General features: G+C 36.4%; 1 protein-coding gene across 1 annotated transcript; it reads left to right on the top strand.

The window, feature by feature from the left end:
- Positions 1–4,702: 4,702 nt before the first annotated feature.
- On the top strand, positions 4,703–12,406 carry LOC130550232 (butyrophilin subfamily 1 member A1-like). The gene is given in 4 exon segments (XM_057327654.1): positions 4,703–4,804; positions 5,578–5,616; positions 8,696–8,722; positions 11,618–12,406. Coding segments are annotated over 3 exon segments (585 nt in total). The 5' UTR covers positions 4,703–4,804; positions 5,578–5,606; the 3' UTR covers positions 12,166–12,406.
- Positions 12,407–13,339: the final 933 nt, after the last annotated feature.

Here is a 13,339-nt window from a genome sequence, read left to right as displayed (position 1 = left end):
CCATTGCTTCAATGGCTGATGTAGAATCCATGTTCTACCAAGTAAGATTTCTTCCAGAAGATTCTGACCTTTTAAGGTTTCTGTGGTGGCCAAAGGGCAATATTAATAAGAACTTGGAAGAGTTCAGGATGGTGGTACATTTGTTTGGAGGTTCCTCATCTCCAAGTTGCTCCAATTATGCACTTAGGAAATGTGCAGAGGACTATGTGGATTTGTTTTACCCCAGAACAGTTGAGACCATAATGAATTGCTTTTAAGTGCATGATTACCTTACTTCAGTGCCCACAGAATCTGATGCTATTCAACTGTATGATGAACTTATAGATATGTGAGAGAGGAAAAGAAGTGAAGGACCATGATTTGAATTGTGATGAGCTTCCCATGGAAAGAGTACTAGGTGTACAGTGGTGTGCTGAATCTGACACCTTTAAATTCAAGGTAGTACTTAAAGATTCACTAGAAGAGGGATTCTTTCAGTGATTAGTAGCATATACGATCCTCTTGGATTCTTGTCTCCAGTGATACTTGTAGCAAAGAAGATTCTTCAAGATCTCTGTAGAGAAAAGTTTGGATAGGACACTATTATACCCACAAAGTACGTTCAGAGATGGAGAAATTGGCTTGATGATCTCCATGACTTGGAAAGATTTGAGATCAAAAGATGTGTGAAAACTGGAGAATTTGGAAAGGTCATGTCAGCTGAGCTACACCACTTCTCTGATGCTTGTGGAGAAGGCTATGGTGTGGTATCTTACCTGCTCTTGCACATCCAGCAAGGTTCTGTACATTCTGCCCTTTTGATGAGTGAATCTTGTGTAGCACCATTAAAACCTTCCACTATTCCTCATATGGAACTTACCGCCGCCACTCTTGCCAGTCGAATAGATAAATTGTGGAAATGGATCTAAGAATGGAATTGCAAGATTCAGTGTTTTAGACCGATAGCACTGTTGTGTTGAAATATATTCAAAATGAGTACACCAGATTTAAGTGATTTGTTGCAAATAGAGTTGCAGACATCTTGAGAACATCTAACACAACTCTATGGAAGTATGTTAATTCCTCAGTTAGTCCTGCAGACTTCAGCTCAAATGGATTAAGAGTGAGTTTTTTACTCAAAGAGCAGATGTGGATAGCTGGTCCTCCTTTTCTCGTCAGATCCCAGGAAGAATGGCCACCTAATCCAGTTGAGTTTGAGAAAGCCATGTTTTCAGATCCAGAGATCAAGAAGGAATTCTTGGTCAAACGCTGCAAGTTGAAATTCAAGGTTTAGATTGTTTCCTTAACAACTGGAATCAAAACAGAGTCAATTGGGCGATTTCAAAAAGAACATGCACAAATTACGATCCAGTATTGCTAAAGGATATCTTTCAGTAGGTGAGCTGAAGGAAAGTGAACTGGAGATCATATGCTTTTCCCAAAGGATGAGGTTTCCAGAGGAATTTGAGGCTTTATAGAGAGGGGACGAGGTCGACATGCTAGCAAAGCTTCGGCAGAAATGTTGGATTCCAGGTGCCAGTTCAGCCATACGAAGGATCTTATCCAGGTGTGTAACCTGTAGAAGATTACAAGGATCAGCAGGATAGAGTTCAAGTAGAGTTTTACCAGATGAACCACCATTTACTCGAGTTGGAGTAGACTGTTTCGGTCCATTTGAAATCAAACGTGGATGAGGCACAGTAAAACGATATGGAGTTATCTTTACCTGCATGTCTGTAAGAGCTGTAAATATCGAAGTCCTTGCATTATTAGACACTGATTCCTTTATTCATGCCTTACAACGATTTATAGCCTGACGTGGTCAAGTATCAGTGTTGTATTCAGACAATGTAAGCTACTTTGTTGGAGCAGAGCGGGAGTCGAAAGAAGCTATAAAAATCTGGAATCACAATTAAATCAATGATGTGTTAATCCAGAAGGGTATTAAATGGATCTTTAATCCTCCCACTGGATCCCATTATGGAGATCAGTGAGGAAAATATTGAATTCCATATTAACTGGACAGAGATTGGATGATGAGGGTCTTCATACGTTTCTTTGTGAAGTGGAGTCAAAAGTTAACAATTTTCCTATCACTAGATCATCTATGGATCCTAATGAGCTGGAAGCTTTAACGCCCAATCATTTACTTCTTTTAAAAACTCAACCATGATACCTCCTGGCCTGTTTCAAAAGGAAGACTTATATGTACTGTACATCGCAGATGGTGACAAGTCCTGTACATGTCTGACTTATTCTGGAAGAGGTGGACAAAAGAATACTTACCGTAGTTACAACAACGGCAAAAATGGTTGTCAATCAAAATATATTTTCAAGTTGGAGACATTGTTCTGATTGTTAATGAGGCTGCCCCTCGCAACTCATGGATTATGGGAAAAATTGTTGCTACATTATCTGATAAAAGAGGACTAGTTCGTCAAGTCACAGTTAAAACAAATACTAATTGCTTGGACAGACCAGTCACAAAGGTCTGTTTATTACTTGAAGCTGAAAAATTGTGCAAATGATTGATTCCTAAGGACTTTTATGCAATGCAATATGGACCTTTATGCAATCCAAAATTGACTTTTTATATGGACTTTAAAATGCATCTACATTTTCATACATTTATAATGATATTGTGTCTTTTAAAATGTAATGTTTGTTCTCATGGTTATAATTGTCTGATTATTACCTTTATGGATTTGTAACAATCATGGGGACGGAATGTAGTGAAATAATTAATTTTCCTTTTCTTCTTTGGTGGTTCACTTCCGTTTCCTATATATCTGGTGTGTTAATTTGTTTGGGCAGGTGGAAGGGGGTGAGCAACGGGATGGCCAACTTTCTGTTGACTCTTGTATCGGCTTCCAATACAATTTAGCCGAACAGCCACATAAAAACCAAACTGATTGTTTTGTCTGTTTGTACATGTGTACATGACGTGTACAGAAGTTTCCCCGTTTCTCAGTCTCTCTGGCTAAATTCTATTGGAAGCCGATACAGTCGGTGTCATGCAAACATTAGGCTTGTTCGACGCCTTAAAAATCGGCTGTCGCCTGACAAAAGCAATGCATTCTGGTTAAGAAATTTGTCTGACTTTGATCGGCGCTGCAGCCGGCGTACAATCACGTGCTATGAAAGTACTGCAAGAGCAAAACGAGACCAGCCGCTTAGGTCAGGTGCTGCTAAAGTCTTGATGACGACAAACTTTAGTCTTATTGGCCAAACTGTGCACTTGTATATATGACGTGTTTTGCATGTTTATTCTGTAACATTCAGTTACGCGAACTCACAAATTCAAGTTCTTTATCACCATTGATGTTCATTGTAGTTATCTTAGTGCAAAAACAGGAATTTCTATCATATTCACTTTATCATTTATAAATAAAGCAAAATCCCATGGTCTGCCGCAGGTACAGCACACTACGGAAAGTTAGAGTAAATCATTTTGTGCAACTGACAGGGCCGAGACCCAAACTCTGATCTCCAGTGTTGGAGGCGAACTTTTTACACCGTTGCCACTGAGGAATGGGGAACCCATAAGGGGGACGCACATACAGTGGCTTGAGTAGAAAAAAATTATCCTTTTAATATAATCCCAGAAAGTAACGTAATCCACAAGGCAAAGGTCGGCCGTAGTTGGCTCCATGTACGGCACAGGGGTGAGGCCGCAGCTGACTTGGCGACCGGCACGGGTGAGGGCTAAAGCTGAGGGACGGGGAGCATGGACCTCATTAAAGAACGCGCCGGGGATAGATCTCCGTCCATTGAGCTGCCTGCTGGGTTCAGTTTTGGCTGTTTCATTCTGTCGGGATCAGCCAAGAAGGAGTTTTATTTTATTAATAAAATAAAAGACCCACGAGGGGGGAAACCGAAACTAAACAAAGACAAACTTCAATCAAATGCAAAACAAAGAATTCCCACGAGGGGGCAAAAAACAGAGAAACAGGATAAATTAAACTTGAAATAAGGCATGAGCAAGACAAGCTATACTGGCGATGAGTAACGCACATAACAATGCAAGCAAAACAACATAAAAGCACATAAAATAGGCGAACTAACAAGGGATAATTACAATTGGCATGTCTGGGGAATGAAACACTGGCGGGAAGCTAAACGAGGAAACAAGTTGGGCGAGGTCAAAACATGACAGGAGAGCACATGGCCATCATAACAAACAATGACCATGTGTTTCCACACTAAACATGTGGGACTGTCATGATCCTGCCACAAGACCAGAAAAGCATGACAAGGTGAGGCGGGATCATGACAGTTTGCTGTTAAACCCTGTTCAACTCATTGTGTTTCTCTTTACAATAATGAAGACATAAAATGCAGTTTGTTGTGTTTTCTGTGGAGAATCCACATCATTCATTCTTTGACAAAGAGTCAGTCATGAATTCTTTTCTTTACTTGTGAATTTCAACAATATAAGTTTTTGAGCTTATCAGAATTGTCACATTTATACATTCATTAACTTCATATTTATGCTGGTTTAATCTAACATTAACACCATATCTAAAATTAAAAATAAAATCATCTCATGATTGTTTTAGGTCCATTAGATGAAATATTTTTTAGAATGTATATTTTTACTGTAATGAAATATGTTTTTCACCTATTTTGTATGTGATTGTTTATATTGTTGAATAAACAGTAATATATGTTTGTAGACAACACGCTGAATATACTGAGTTTCAGTTTTGTTTTCCAGGTAAAATGTTTCACTCTTGGAGATCTTCAGTGATCTTGATATCAGTTGCTGTTTTGCACATTGTAATCGCTGGAATATTGATCGCTGTTTTTGTTCATAAAAAGAGAGGTGACGTTCGTGTTTTTTTATCATAATGTATTTGATGCAAATACCAGCAGCTTTGGCACAAGTTCATATGTTTTATCAAATTAATTTTACAGTTCTTCTAACTTTTTTATATTATTCAGCCAGGTGACAGCAGGTGTGCTACAAAAAATAGTTGGACACATTTGAGAATTAGCAACCTTTTTTACCTTTTCGTTTTGACATTGATCAAATGCAGAGCAGCATTCAGGTGTTTTCTTTTCGAAAGAGAGTTAAAAACAAGCTTTGCTACAAAAACATCTACACAGCTCCTTTATGTCCTATTTCTGCCAATATTTCACAATAATTGCCATTCAAACAAATTGTTAACCTGAACTATTATGTTGTTTTCAGCTGGTTACAGTATAACTTCATAACTCTGGTCTCCTATAGGTCACACCCCGCAGTTTGTCAACCATATATGACGCCTTGCGTCCTGTGACATAGCTAACACATTCAAGGGGGACACAATGTCAAAAGAATGTGAAATTAAGCAACTTGCATAAAACTTTAGACAGAGTTTCTACTGTGTGTGAGAGAGAGTGCAATGACATTTAATTGTTGAATCTAGTTATTTTTGTTATTTTTATAAACTGAAAATATTTATTAATAATTGTAGTAAGTATAAATAAAATGCTATATCACACACGGGCTCAGAGAATATTTTTAAGTTCATTTTTTTAATTGCCATATGAAATATATGTAATATATCAGTAACATAATATGATGTTAATGTTGTTTTCTTTTGTTATTCTCAGAGCTCATTCCACATTTACAGAAGCAGATTATGAAAAGAGGTAAATTTGCTTTTCTGGCTTTTAAGTGATGATCTGTAATCTGTTTTGTTCAAATTACTTTATATTGAGTCTTGTATTTGATCTTATTGCAATTTAAATACGTAAACATTCAAATGTCAAATGTTTTCTTAGATTTCTTAAGCATTTACAGTGATAGTCTAATGTGCTCTTCAGACGTTGAGTCAGAACTCACAACACACACACACACACACACACACACTGTCTGGTTTACTATCTCCGTGGGGACAGTCCATAGGCGTAATGTTTTTTATACTGTACAAACTGTATATTCTATCCCCTACCGCTAACCCTATCCCTAAACCTAAAGATCATAGAAACTTTTTTGCATTTTTAGATTTAAAAAAAATATTGTTCTGTACAATTTATTAGCTTTTGTGCCCATGAGGACCTCAATTTTGGTCCCCGCGGTGACACGAGTCCCCATGTGTTGGTGTGCATTCCGGTTTAGGTCCCCACCGGGTTATACAAACATGAACACTCACACGTAGTTGTTTACAACAAGAATTGCCTGATGTCATGATGCTTCACAGAAGAGATGTCCCTCTGGGGTATGGACTTTTTAGGTGCAAAGGTGTACTCTTTACAACGATACTGCCCCAGTGACAAAGGAGTATATTTTAATCATTTTTCTGACAGTGTGCAGTGTCAAAATCACTCCAACTTTATCGCTGTTCAATGATGTGCGGTGATATAGCCTAATGTAAGTGTTTGACAGAGAATCTTTTTTGACAAACAGTAGTTTTAATATAAATATAAGTACAGTATATCACATCCATAAATGTTCATCATTATGAAATGTTTATGGTGAAATGATTTTTATTGATGATTAATTGATGAAGGATTTTTACATATTGTCCTGTAGTAACTTAAGGCAGTGCTCGTCATGAGTCTTGTCTTATGGGGGGTCCTCACCATGGCATGTTTTCCTTGGGCGGGACCAAAAATCTTGAAACTCATTTAAAAATAGTTATTAATAGAAAATATTGTAAAACAATTCTAAATATATTATCGCAGTGTCTATTTACGCTGAGTGCAAATAGCTTGCTTAATAAGCAGAGGCTATTTACATTAACTCTACCCACCATTATCTGACTGGAAAAGAGAAAATATAAGAATGACTTTGTGTAGTCAGTGACTTCAGTGGTACCCAAGTTTGAATCTGGCTTTTGCTGAACTCGCTCTTCCACCTTCTCCTATCATATATCAGATCAGATGGCATTTATTCTGAAGAAAATATTTGAAACATATAGCTTTCCTGTAGCTCAGTGGTAAGAACATGGCGTTAACAACGTCAAGTCTTGGGTTCCATCCCAGGGGATTGCACATACTTAGAAACAAATGTATAGTATAATGCAATGCTGCGTAAATGTAAAAGTAAATTATAAAAGTGGTTAACATGTGAGCTGCCATCTATTATTCTTCATTTAGTTCTATGTAACAGAATCAAATGTAACCATTTATCCAAAGTTCTATATGGTTATAAATGTAGTCAAGTAATGAACTCAGCAACCTGTTTTGATAAAAACAGTGGACAAAACAAAGAATGGAAGTGAGTGAGCCTCTATTCTGTTCATGTAAACGTAAATGAGCTTCAGTGATGCAGCCCACTGATCTCCGACAATAAACGCCACGCAACTTTAGTGCAGTCGTGCATCAAGCCGAATTTGCATGTAATTTTCTGTCCACTGGTCTTAAAGTCACCATGAAATCAAACAGGAAAGTGTTTTCCACAGTATTTCAGTGATTATAATTAATGATTTATCTGTGCACACCATTACATTTTAAAAATTCATTTGCACTTGTAATCTTTAATCAAAAGGACGTAGAAAGCAACAACTACAAGAATGTAGAAATAGTGTTGTATTTCTTAAAAGTGAATATGAACTTGTTTTTTTTTTTTTGCAGTATTTGTTATTTTCACCTGTTTCTCCAGTTTTCATTTTCTGCAAATAAATGCAAATAGAAACAAGATTTTTATTTGAAATTTGGGAGAAATATTTTTAATTGTTCACAGAATTAAACAAAAAATATCATTTTACCTAAACACATACCTATAAATAGTAAATTTTTAAATCTGGACGAACTGGTGTCTGAAATGTTCTCTTAATTTTTTCCTCGCCTAAATATTTTAATATAATCTTTCTTAATTTTTTCTTTGTTTCTGTATGCTTCTGTGGTTTAAAGGGGTCATACGACAGGGTTAAAATGAATATTATTGATTGTTTTAGATGTAATGCAATGTGTATACACTATTTAAGGTTTCAAAAACGCAGTATTTTCCACATACCGTGCATGTTTGTAAGCTCATGGCTGTGAAAAGCGAGGTGTGCTATGATTGGCCAGTTAACCAGTGCGTAGTGATTGGTCGAATACTGCAAGCGTGTGATGGAAATGTGACGCCTCTTACCATATTTGGAACATCAGGTTCCTCTTCAATTGTCCTGACAGGTACGCCCACCTTACTTGCGTCTACATTTGGGTGGTCTTAGTCAAATCAGACCACCAACTGATGTAGATTTGTGGGGGTGTGGTTACACGAGGCGTTTCAGGCAGGTCTGGGTGAGCATTCGCTTTTAGATAGAGTGCATCTTTTGTTCCGACACTTTCATTTGTGCAATTTTACGTGTCTAACACATGCATGAGCAACTTATAACACACCAATGACACAGAAAAACACGTATTCGTGCCATGTGGCCCTTTAATGTTTGTTTAATGTAGGCCTACATTTCTGTTATATCTGTATTATAGTCATTTTTCAAATGATAAATTCATTAAGGTTACATTAAGCCTGCAATTTATTTTGATTTTTCAACACATTATTATGTAATTTAAATATACATTTGGCAGATGCTTTTATCCAAAGCGATTTACATTGGGATTATATTATATATTTGTTTCTATGTGCAATCCCCTGGAATCGAACCCATGATCTTGGTGTTGCTATCTCATGCGCTAACCACTGAGCCACAGGAAATCTGTACATAATTGCATTTATTATGTATTCAAAGGATAATGAACTCTGTATAACTCTTTACTTTCTGTTTGTCTGTGTTTTCAGAGACCATATTAATGAGACAATATGCAGGTAAGCAAAAGTTTTTTGTGACATCATTGTCATTAAAGTGGATTGTATGGATTTGTAACTGTTTGAGGTGATTGTGGTTCTGTGTGGTTTCCTAAATGTAGATTAAAGGTTTGGTCATTTTCAGTAGTTTAAAGTTTTATTGGTCACATACACAGCCATACACTCCACAAGAGCTAGTAAAATGTTTTGTACTAAAGTTTGACCGTCTTTTTTGACCTGAACCGAATGGTCTCCTCACAGTCTGCAATAAAAAAAAATATTATACAACATGTTAAATCAGATGATAGACATCTGAAGGATTTCCGACCTCTGAAATCTGTGTCTCATACTCCATTCAACATCAAAACCGCAGCATGATCTTATCTAGGGATGCACCGATATGTAAATTTTGGCCGATAAAGATAAACGATAATTCTTTAACATCGGAAGCCGATAATCGATATATTGGCCGATATACAGTATCTACATATTAATTAGGGCTTATCGCGTTAACGCATTAATTAATTAACGCTGACAATAATTTTATCGTGCATTAACGCAGATTTTTTGAAGTATTTTTAACTTCGAAAGTCCGTTGCGCACTGGCTCTGAAACGATCAGACAAACCATGGGTCACAGAAGGGGTGGGATGTTGATCGGTACTGGCTGGGGAATGGCGTCACCATGAGAGCATTTGGGGTTGGCCTAAGACTGCTGAAGCGCGCTCATGAACCAGGAACGCCAGAATGGAAAGGTACCGAACTCTACCTGGACATTTAATTTTAAATCTCTTCCAAACGGTGGAGTTGATAGTACAAACCACTCCATTTCGTCTCCCCTCCTTCATCCATGCGCTTATCTATCAGTGCCCTCGTCCCACAAAGAAGTAATGCGTGGGTGTAAGAGGCTTATTTAATGCTATTGATGATAAAGCGAAAGGATATCAAGATTCTGCAGAATACAAAAACTTTCCCGACTAAGGTACAAAACATCAACGATAGTGAATTGTGTTGCGTGTGTTGAGGCTAATGCAGAAAACATGTTTAAACATGCGCGCCTACAGAGTCAGAGCGCAATCTACTACTGAGTTCTCCTTCACGTGTTCTTACTCTGAAAAGGACAAATAAACACAAAATGACGTCAAAATTCCATATTAGCAAAGGTCCATGTAAAAGTAGTCAGTTTTATGAACGTTAACAGCTGGGAAACAAAATGAACGCATCACATTACATTAGATGCGTATATCTGTATAGAGCGCTCTTAAAGGGGCAGCAGCATAATAAAGATCTCTGTCCTCCTTATATGAATTGGTAAGATAAATAAAAAGTAGCATACAATAATTTAGTTTTTTAAAGATGTGCTTTAAATTTAAATACAGTACACTTTACACTTTGTGTTGAAAGAGGGTTAAAAGAGAGTTTATGTATAAGCAATAAATTCAATAATCATTATAACTTGTTTTTCTATATCAAGACAGAACGTTAATGCCCTGGCAGTGGCAGATAGCTTTGCTTTTATATTTAATTTGATTAAATTAATGTTTAAGTTGAGATTTACAAGAAATATTTTAAGTTAAAATTGTTAATGCTACTATGTAAATGCTGTTGTAAAAAGTACATTATTTTAGTTTAAAGTGTTTGCAAACTAAATCTTATTGCACTTTTGTTCATATAGCAGTACTTTTAAAATAAAAGTGTACAAGACACTACTTTTAAATTCACTATTGAATTTTAGGCTTAACAATGCAATTAATTGCGATTAATCACAGAAAAGTCATGCGATTAATAATGTTAAGCGTTGCCCAGGACTAATATTAATATAACATTTTCTGAGACTGAAAACACAGGCAAAAAGTGGTCAACTGCTTTTATTTGAAAACATTCAATGCAGAAAACAATATAACCATTAGTTCTCTTTTTCCCCTGAAAATCATGCACCAAGCCTACTTTACACTAGTTAAAGATTCTCAAACTTTTAAACCTTTCTGGTATAATGTTTATTTAATAAACAAATTAAAGATGTTCTTCCAGAGCAACCTAGAAAACTGTTCTCAATAGCCATGAGTCTACCAAGTATCAAGACAGAAAGCATTCAGACAGCAATCAGCTTTAAACAATATGCTTTTGTTCCTGTAATTCACGCATTCATAAATATCTAAAATCAACAATGTTTTGCTATAATAACAGTGAGTGAATGATCATGACAGAAAGACAGTGCTGTACTGGGTTTTAACTGTGAGCAGCATGCAGCTGAAGTGGTTTAACCAGATAAAATTTATAATTTATCGGCTACAATTTATCGGCCAATACCGATAACATGAAAAAATGACCATTTATCGGTCAATACCGATATGGCCGATACTTTATCATGCATGCCTTATCTTATCCTGACACCAGACTCCTTCTGATCTACTGGAAATAACCATTTCTGAAGAATTTAAATTCAACCTGGTCTCATAGGAAATACGTACCTCTGTACACATTTTGCAGCGCCACAAAATACGTACCATCAGTTACATATTGTGACCCGGTGTCACAATTTCCAATAACAGTAACGTTAAAAACACCATATTATATTATATTGGGGTGTAATGATTTTGAATTTAATCAGAATCGTATTTATTGTGTACAGTATGTTTATTCTTTTGTTTGCACAATTTTGTCGTATTTGAGAAGGTAACCCAACCCGACCCCACCCCTAAACCTAACATACTATATTATACAATATAAACACAACATGCAACAGGAAGATACGGCTACATATGCTGTTTATTCAAAAAGTGCAATTTTTCCAAGTGTGTGTTTGTTTTGTTCGGTAAAGTGATTTTAGTTTCTAAAAAAAGCACAAACTATTATTCTTATTTTCATCATTATGACATCATTCAGGTGTAAAACAGAATTCTTCATATTTTAACAGTGAATGTGACTCTGGATGCTGATTCAGCTCATCCTCGTCTCACCGTGTCTCATGATGGCAAACATGCGAGATATGAAGAAAAACAACATGAAAGAGTGAAGAATGAAGATATAGGACAAAATAACAAGTTTGATTCACGTCCCTGTGTTGTTGGAAATGAAGGATTCTCTTCAGGGTGTTTTTATTATGAGGTGCAGGTGAAGGGGTTAACTAGATGGTTTGTGGGCGTGACCAGAGAATCTGCTGAGAGGAAGGGAAGGTTCGATCTGAATCCTCAGAATGGATACTGGGCTGTGGGTTTGAGATATGGGCAGTATTGGGCTGGTGAAAATCATGTTCTTCTTTCTCTGAGTGTGGAGCCTGAGAGGATCGGGGTGTTTGTGGATTATGAGGAGGGTCGAGTCTCATTTTATGATGTGTAGTCCATGTGTTATATTTACTCTTTTACTGATCAATCTTTCACTGAGAAACTATATCCTGTTTTATCTTTAGGTTATAAATCATGTGACAAATCTGGTCCAATCATCATCTGTAGTGATCTCTCATGATGAGATCTGATAAACATCTGATCTGAAAATAAACGGATGGGAGAAAACTAAACATACGGACAGAATAAACATTTTCATGAAAAACAGGATATCGCTTCAGGAGTAAAAAAAATGAGGAAATAGAAACTCATGACTGCAGTTTGTCTTTAAGCATCTTGAATGTAGATGTGTGTGTCTCAACATTATCGCCTATATGTTCACAGTAAAGAACACACTGATAAATATCTGTGTCAATGTGAGATATCTTTCATAACACTTCAGTTTAGTGTTAAATAATCTCTCTTTAATGTCTTTATTCTTCATTACACTTTTGTCTCATTCTTAATTCTTCAATTCTACAGCATGTTTTCTTCCAAACATACATATACAGTCACTCATTCTTTACATTTTAGAACAATAGTAAACTTTCAGAACTAGATTAACACAAACAAATATAACCCTGGAAATAATGTTTTTACACTTTACTTGAAGGGGTATTCATAAGACTGACATGACACCTTCATAATCATGACATGACACATTTCATGAATACGAAGGAGATTTTATGCATGTTTATGACAACTGTCATTAAGTGTAATTCGCTTATTTATGTCATTTTTAATGCAAAGATGACATTTTTTTAGTTGTCTTTGTTATGACAACTTGACCTAAAGCAATACAGAATATCCTGTCAGGGTCTTTGTCATGACAACTTGACATTACCAATGTCAAGATTCAAAGATATTTTAAGAGCACCTAACCCCTATCCCACCCCTTACCCGAAACCTAACCACTTATCAACTATTAAACACAACACACAAGTAAAATTAAAGTCACATGTATTTATTCCATAAAATGAACAAAACTGTATAAACGTATTACAAACAAGTCGCTTTGCAAACCTTCTGAACTGAAGCCATACGATAAATTTGTTCGAGGAACTCCGGGAACAGACATCAATGCATCATTTTTAATATTATTTCTGTCGGGACCATTGTCGTCAATTATTTAACGATAGCATATATTTAGTTTGGCGGAATGAAACTGTTCTGGGCAAACTCTCTGCCCGCCCATGCACCTTGCATGGACATAGCAGGAGCGCAGCAATACATGTCCCCCAAAACAAAATTATTGCCACCAAAACAAAATCATTCCCCCAAACAAATAAGCATGTCTAAATAGCATAAAGAACGTG

The sequence above is a fragment of the Triplophysa rosa genome, unplaced genomic scaffold, assembly GCF_024868665.1.
Source record: "Triplophysa rosa unplaced genomic scaffold, Trosa_1v2 scaffold25_ERROPOS5509801+, whole genome shotgun sequence".
In the NCBI taxonomy this organism is placed as follows: domain Eukaryota; kingdom Metazoa; phylum Chordata; class Actinopteri; order Cypriniformes; family Nemacheilidae; genus Triplophysa; species Triplophysa rosa.
This window is presented reverse-complemented; position numbering and strand designations above follow the sequence as displayed.